Source organism: Schistocerca cancellata, chromosome 2 (genome assembly GCF_023864275.1).
Source record: "Schistocerca cancellata isolate TAMUIC-IGC-003103 chromosome 2, iqSchCanc2.1, whole genome shotgun sequence".
NCBI lineage: Eukaryota > Metazoa > Arthropoda > Insecta > Orthoptera > Acrididae > Schistocerca > Schistocerca cancellata.
The window spans coordinates 342,491,352-342,499,607 of NC_064627.1; the positions used below are offsets into that span (position 1 = coordinate 342,491,352).

The 8,256-nt window shown below is 37.8% G+C and overlaps 1 protein-coding gene across 1 annotated transcript; it reads right to left on the minus strand.

Moving 5' to 3' along the window:
• Positions 1–1,668: 1,668 nt before the first annotated feature.
• On the minus strand, positions 1,669–8,041 carry LOC126161736 (cytochrome c). The gene is made up of 4 exons (XM_049917773.1): positions 7,945–8,041; positions 7,526–7,583; positions 6,847–6,988; positions 1,669–2,294 (listed from the first exon to the last, which is right to left on the minus strand). Exons 2-4 carry the CDS (start codon positions 7,562–7,564, stop codon positions 2,149–2,151), a joined length of 327 nt encoding a protein of 108 aa, XP_049773730.1. The 5' UTR covers positions 7,565–7,583; positions 7,945–8,041; the 3' UTR covers positions 1,669–2,148.
• Positions 8,042–8,256: the final 215 nt, after the last annotated feature.

Below are 8,256 nucleotides of genomic sequence, written 5' to 3' on the forward strand. Positions count from 1 at the left end.
CACAATACAAAGTGGGTAATATTTTTTCATAGGTAATCAGGCCTTTGAGGTTGGTGGTTTTTCTACAAATTTGATTTTCAGGAACATCAATTTCTTTCAATACTTTGTGTCTGTGCTTTGAGCCCTTTTGATTCTGTCCCTGCTTTCTACTGAAACCCATACTGTTGGAGATGCCACCCTTAGTTATGCGAGAGTCGAAGAAATTGAGGGAGAGAGATGAAACTTTAAGTACTGTCCAACTGAACATTCTTGTAAATTTAGTAGTATAGTCCACGATTGAGATTTACTTTTTACTATAATCTCATGTCAAAAGTTTCCAAAGGTGCAACCCATATTCACACAAAAACTGTAGTATTTAGTTTACATGTGAAGTTGCACGTTAGTTAAAAATGAAACATTATGTCAAGATAAATACGGAGTATGGATGTAAATGTAAATAAAATATCTCTATGTATTTGGGCACATAGGGTTTTCCTTTAACTTTCTTTTGGTCAAATTCTAGTTTCAACATTGACCAAATGTAACTGGAACTTGCAGCAAGTCTGCTGAGTCACAGATAGGTACAACAAAAATATATGTTAGAATGTGAGCTTTTGGCTAACAAGGCCTTCACAGGAAAAGAGCCTCACATGTGAACGCAATTCACCACATGACCTTAGTCTCTGGGTCTGGCCTCGGCAGACGGAGTGTGTGTGCGTTTTGCCCAACAGTATTTTTGTTGTGCCAATCTGTGACTCAGCATCTCCGTTATATGGTGAGTAGCGACTATCCTTTCATATTGTTATGCTTTCATCTCGACTCTTCTCAAAGTTCTGGTCGGGGTGTGGGATAAATGGAGCTGCAACCAGTAACATACAACATATGAGACTATGTTGGGAGACAACTGAGACACTAAGAACAGTTTAAGTCAAGCATGGATAGTAATCACCAGGAGAGTATTAACATTTACAAAGGCTAAGGACAACACTGTAATTTACTTGCTTCCTTCCATTAAAATAATTAAATGTGGTACTAACAGCAACATTTTGCTGTATTTTTAATTGTAGCATCATTGTAAAGTATAAATATAATTTTTAACAGCTAATGTTGTTCTTTAGAGTACGGGATAGACTGTAATTTAGAGTAAATAAATATCCCCTTTGTTCATGTACGGGAGACATCTTCATGCCCTCATGTTCCTTGAAAGTTCTGAATTATACTTTTTTTACTACTTGCAATGTCTGGGTTCTTTTTAGCTTTCCGCTCAATTTTTTCCCTCATCTTGGACTCAATTGTAGAAAGCAGTCTATTTACAGCCACACATCTCCGACACAATCCCGCATGCTTCTTGTTAGAATCTTTTAAACAAGCTACGCAGTAAATGTATGAAATACTCTACTGTATCTCTTCAGATTATAACAGAAAGCTAAGCAGTATGTTACAATGCTATTTTTGGTCTTCGAAGATTGCTGTGCGCCCAAAATTTGGATAAATTCGTGTAGCACGGGTCTAGTAGAATAAACAATAACATTGAGCAATGGACCCTAAATTTTACACCTTTTAATACAGTGGACAAAAGCTTTGAAGTTTTTTCACACAAGATATTCCTCTCAACACTCCAATAAGAGAGGAAATGTTTCTCCATAGGACAAATTGTGGCAAATGCATTACTTCACTGAAACAGCATAATTACAAAAGGAAATTTTGTATTGAAATCAAGTTTTGACACTGTGCATTACATAACTGACATTTTGCATTACATAACAGGAATAAGATCTCAAACAATGTTCAACAATTTTGTAAAACCATCAAAGGTCAAAAATTTTAAGTAACTGTCAACAGTTCACACATAAATACATACTGCAACATGTCATTTGATATAACATGCTTGATATTGAACAAATGTCCACTACAGTTTGTTTTCACTGACACTTTGTTCACCAACTTTTTCGCACTATTCAAATGCTTCCACAAAATAAATACAGGAACACGAATTAAATACTGTACAAACAATAAAATATGTGAGCTGTACAATGATTTCATGAATGTGGTGAACAGCCAATTGTACACTATTTGATGATGTCATGACTTGTTATATTGCTAAACTAGCACTGAACACAGTCCCAATGTACAAATGGGAGGATAAATTAACTACATTAAATATAGTGTCTACTTTGTAGACTCTTTTAGATACGCAATTAAATCAGCACGCTCTTGTGGCTTCTTAAGTCCAGCAAACACCATTTTTGTTCCGGGAATGTATTTCTTGGGGTTCTCCAAGTAGATGAAGAGTGTATCCTCATTCCAAGTAATACCTAAACAGAAAATATTATATGTACACAATCAAAGACTATGTTGTATGTGCATAATAATATACAATGCCTGACAAAAAATGAAGTACTCAGAAGAGGAGGAGGAGGAAATGAAATGACGCTTCAGAGGCAGCAAGGTTATATGGAGTTATTGCAATAGGCTCAAAATTACAAAGAACTTGGCAATACGAACCCACTTATCAGGATGGCACTGCATGCCATATGGCCTAGATGCATGCACTGATTCAGTTAGGAAGGATGTCAAAGCCATAGTATCCTCTCTTATAGCAAGTGCAGGATCACAATCATCATAAATGGTTCTTGATATCCTGGACAATGGCACTGGGATGGAGCTGATGCCAAAGCTCATCCCACATATTCTATTGGGGACAGATCTGGAGATCTTGATCAACAAACGAGTACCTCAGCATCACATAGACAGTTCATTGCAACACTTAGCATGTGAGAGTGAGAATTGTCCTACTGAAAAATGTTACCATGATACTATTGGCCGAGAGGGAACACATGAGGTAGCAGGATGTCTGTTGCGTACTGTTGTATCATCAAAGTTCCCTCAACCACTGCGAGGCATGATCTAAAGTCATACCTGATTGCTCCCCACACCATGATGTCAAAAGTAACACCACTGCACCTCTCCAAACATGGTTCACCACTATACTCACTGATGATGGTCATCCAAAGTAGTGCAGGACTGTTATTTATGGCCAAACAGAATGGGAAGCCATTCACCGATAGTCTTTGCTTTCTGGTCATAGCAACATTCCAACTACAACTGTTTGTGTTGTGATGTTAATGGTAGTTTATGTATGGAGTGGTAATGCCCTAGTCCGGCTGCTGCTAACCTCTGACCAATAGAAGGGGTGACACAGAACGTTGCAGGGAATCCAGTATTTGTTCTGGGATGTCAGGTGCAGATGTGAAGGGGTTATAATGTGCTTGTTGCACAATAAGGTGATCCTCCCTTGTGGCAGTCAGACGAGATCAACTGGAGCCTTGGCAACAGGTATGCCTACCCTCATATTCCCATGCAGCCCAACATTGAGCCACTGTCACATCAGAACATCCACAAACCTATATATTGCTAATTCAACCAGCCAGCCAAATGGAGACCCACAATGAGGCCTCTTTACAACTTTATCACATGTTGATAATGCTGTCTCATCACACAATTATGTGGCGCCTCCGTGTCCTTCACAATGATCTCAATATGTGATGCTGTTCACGTCCCTTACTTTGTATATACCCTACCAGGTCTGGTAAAAATACTAAACACAATCACTAATGCACCCTGATGACTGTTGAACCTGTCAGAGAATAATGCCACCTCTATAATCCTTTACATACCTGCTGAACATGTGCATAGGTACGAACTTACACTGATGCCTGGCATTGTCTCCTGGGTGCTTCACTTACTTAGTCAGACACTGTACTACTTAACTTGTCAACAATTCAAATTTCGCCCCCCCCCCAACACACACATGTTAATTTTAAAAATTAGCACACTTACAAATGTTATTAGAGAATGAAAGCACCTGACAGTAAAAGAAAATTATCATTCAAATAAGTGTCTCTTCTAAATATTTCTAGAGATTACTAAAATGTAACAACATTACTTGAAACATTTTTTCATTTGTGAACATCCCTTGTATCAATGCTGTAACTGGAACACCAGTGAATAAGAGGTGACTTACTTTCCACATTGCTGATAATCTGCAAATTATATTTAAGCGGCACCCTCAATCACAAATCTAATGACAATATTTAAGAGGCCTTCCATGAAGGGTGCCTACTGTTTGATAGGCCTACTAATACAACTGCTAAAGCATTACTTTTTTACTAAATTTTATTATCTTAGCCTCTACAAGCACATCCTGTTATTTCCAGAACTGGATGAAGATATAGGAAACAAACGAAATTTAAAAATCAGGCAGCTGTAAATTAGGTTAGCATACATTGAACAATAAATCAATAAACGGAAATCCGGAAGAGTCCGATCCCACCCGTCTGCTTTGACCCATGACGTCACAAATATTGCGTAAACAACTATAAACCACGATTGCAATATGGTGCATATAAAGTCGTTACGTACACATTATAAGCACGAAAACACATCGAAAAACAAACACACACACGTTCCACAAAAAGCCTAATGACACTAACGGGACAAGTGCGGGAAATGGGGGGTTATTGGGTGGGGATAAACTAAATATAAACAAATTTACACACCCAACCCCATACAAAACCACGCAAAATGACGAAGAAAACCGACAACACAAAACTCCGCAAATTCCACTAAACACAATACCATCTGGAATCTGACACTTCCCTTGACCTACATAGCTCAACAGCAGCTCCCGATCCCATAAACTGGGATCGAACACTTCCCAAACAGCTGTAAAAACTTTTATCAGCTTCAACACGGTATTTCTCATCATTTCTCGCAGACGCGCACTATTAATTTTATCCTTCATATTCATTCCTGAACAAAAACAACAACCGATTAATTTACTCAAATTACCACAAGACCTACAGCGAACAACACTAAATTAACCTCCGCCAAAACCACTAAATCGTTAACTCACTGAAACGAATTCCACTACAAACACAGCCAACACTCTAACAATTCTGTATAATGAGCAAGACCAAACTGATCCCATTACACCACACAAACGAAAGCTCTGAACATACCACCAAAGGGCACAACAAACCACAACACGACGACAACTACAAACATGCCACACTCACAAACCAAACTCCGCGCCGTCATGATGTCACACACCACAACACCCTTACGTCACGGGTCAAAGCCGACGGGTGGGATCGCACGCTTCTGTCGACCCCAATAAACATATCTATCTGTTTAATGCTACTGTGACTACATTCGTTTATATCTCACACTTTGGTAAAAGTTGCATAACCCCCTTGCACTTTTCGTACTTTATGTATAAATATATGTACATTCAAAGAGTGAACAATACGTAAGCTTTGAGAAAAGTTAAGTTATGAGGTTATGGAATTTTTTCCGAAGCTCAGCATCTGGTACTACTGTTCTCATAGTGTGATTGTATTAGACAGTACATTATTTTCAGGCTACACACAGTTTGTGTGTGCATATTACAATGTAGAACTAAAGCTGATAGTTGAGAAAAAGAGGTTTACAACAAGCTGCTTAGCAAATTCATTCGTAGTTCCAAATCTAAGGACTGCATGCTACACTGGTGTGAAGAATGACAGAAACAGAATCTGAAAAAAGTTTCAGGTGGATGCATTTGAATTTTTAAATATTGACCCTGAAGGATTAATTCATAACCAATGGATCACATTGGCTGAGGTACACTTGGAACCAAACAAACAGCAGTGGAAGACTTTACTGAACTACCACTTTACTGATGAACTTCCTTTGATAAGCAAGAATCTGTAAATGCTAAAAATCTCAGGGCGGGAGAGGTGATTACACTGTTTTACGATGCAGATGAAGAATTTCATTGAAAAATAAACAAGTGATATTGTAGTCATTTGTCAAGTACAAGAGCAATAGAGGATTAAAAAGTATCCTTTTTCAATAGTGTGTTTCGGGTGTCTGCAGAGTAATCGTTTCATTTTTGCACAATATTTTGACATTTACCCAGCCGTCTTCCTCATTGCTACGACCTTTGCTGTTAAGTGTACTTGGTGCCTGGACTACAATCGGTCTAGTTGCACAGTGTGTTTTGAAAATAATCAGCACTGTAATCCAGGCAATGAGTACACATAAGAGCCAAACTTAAAGCAATTGAAGACTGCTGGCTTGGTTGCTGAAATGTTGCACATAAACGGAAACACCTTGGATGACCACTTGGAAGCACACCATTAACCAATCATGCCACAACTGATTGACTTATCAGTTACTGCATCATCAGTGATTACATACAACATTACACAGTTGATGGAGCATACCTATCTGGTTCAACTAATCACATCACTTAAAATGTTCCATCACTGAAATAAAACATATTCTCTGATTTCGTGATGGTTCTGCTGACCAATACTAAACTTTTAAGAACTTTATCAAACTTCGCTATCACTGAAAGTTACCAATATGGCTGGGACTGACACAGCAATCTCGAACCACTGCGGAAGCAGTTCTAGTATATACACCACGTTACAGTTGGACCTGAAACTTGGCACAAGTTCATTCAAGTCCCTTCATTAAATCCCGCTCGAATTCCATTACAACTGAAGAAGGTTAAGTTGTAGGCATTTCTAGCCTGAGCAAATTGACATTGAATAATATCAACATTTAACAAACTAATACGGGAAGTCACACTCTAATCACTTTAGGGAACCAACCAGATACGACACCCAATATCTCTGACATGTAAAAAGCAAATAATATAAATGTTAGTAAGGCATGTGGGATGTTGCAGACAATGACAACTGTCTTTTTAGCAACTGTCGAGATTAACATCTAACATTTACTGTACCACCTAAAAATGGAGAGACCTGAAATTCAGATGAGAGGATGGCTGTACGACTACCAATGAAACATAATTACCTTTGCTCTTGTTCGCATCAGTGTATGAGAATCCTGGAGCTTGTCCCGTTTTACGGCCGAAGAGACCATGAAGATTTGGGCCTGTTTTATGTTTTCCTCCAGCTTCTACTGTATGGCACTGTGCACACCGCTGGACAAAGATCTATTAAAAACAATAATTATTATAACACAGGAAAATAATTTAATCTATCAAAAATATTATGACAAACATTACATATCATCAGAGATCAATGGAAGACTGTCGCTGCCTGAAAACCACTACATTGTTTAGATTTTAGAACATCTCTTCACAGCCAACAAAATATGCCACTGGGATTCAATTTCAGATTTATAAATAGTTGACTCTACATATTTGAAATACCTTTACTGCTACGGACTCTGCAAAACCCCTTACTAAATAAGAAGGGAATTTGTAACTGACATGAGACCAAAATTTCGTGTCATAGCAGTATCTGGACAGTCATAACAATACTAACTGTTGATCTTTACTAGACCATCACTTTATTTTGGACGAAGTATAAATAAGCTATATAATAACTCCAAACTACCTGGCAGATTAAAACTATATGCCGGAGCCATATCCGGCACACAGTTTTAGACTGCCACGAAGTTTCAAATCGGCATACACTCCATTTCAAAATAAAAATTCATTTCTGATACCAACGGAAGTCGTTATTACCTTTTTCCCCTTCTCAACGTCTCCCGATGGTACGCCCATTCTTCTGAGATTATCGTTGCTATGAAATACAGAAGTCAATTGTTAGTTACGTCGTCTGCTTTACGGCGAATCTAGTGACCTAATTGACTTACAGCCAAAAAGATTACACAATGTGCACACTCAAAATCAAAGTACACTTATCGTTTGATGTAAATCTAATAATTTTCCACTAACACAATACGATAATTATATACATATCAATTAAACTTCCTCGTCGGCTTGAAACATGACCACGCGTGCATATCCCGCGTGTGATTCACGAGAAATATACAAAATATTTTACGACAACAATGTAAAACTAACCACTATTTATCAAAAAGCACCTTTAAAAGCAAAAAAAAAATCCTATCCTATAATAAATACAATTATACGACAATTACCACGGCTCACGCAACACTCCCGCTTACTTGCTGGAAGGTAAATGAAGGACGTCGTTGGGATCGATGTATTAGGCAAGAATAGAATCGACCAATCGTTGGTCAAAGATATTATTGTCACACAAAGAGAATTAAAAAAAAAAGGAAAATTAATAAAAATAGCGCCAAGTTTATGAAAATATGCGTGGTACATGAGCATATTTAAATAAATCTATCAGTATATTTTTATTTGCCTTATTTGTTCATTACATACGTGTAGTATCCAAAAACACACGTTATGAAATACTACGTATCAAACGTACCTTTGAGCTGTCT

Coding starts and splice junctions, on each gene's coding strand:
- LOC126161736 (XM_049917773.1), bottom strand. CDS start 7,564: ATGGGCGTACCATCGGGAGACGTTGAGAAGGGGAAAAAG. Junction 6,989..7,525: donor ACGTTGAGAAGGGGAAAAAG/GTAATAACGACT, acceptor TGTTTTTAATAG/ATCTTTGTCCAGCGGTGTGC. Junction 2,295..6,846: donor TGATGCGAACAAGAGCAAAG/GTAATTATGTTT, acceptor TTTTCTGTTTAG/GTATTACTTGGAATGAGGAT.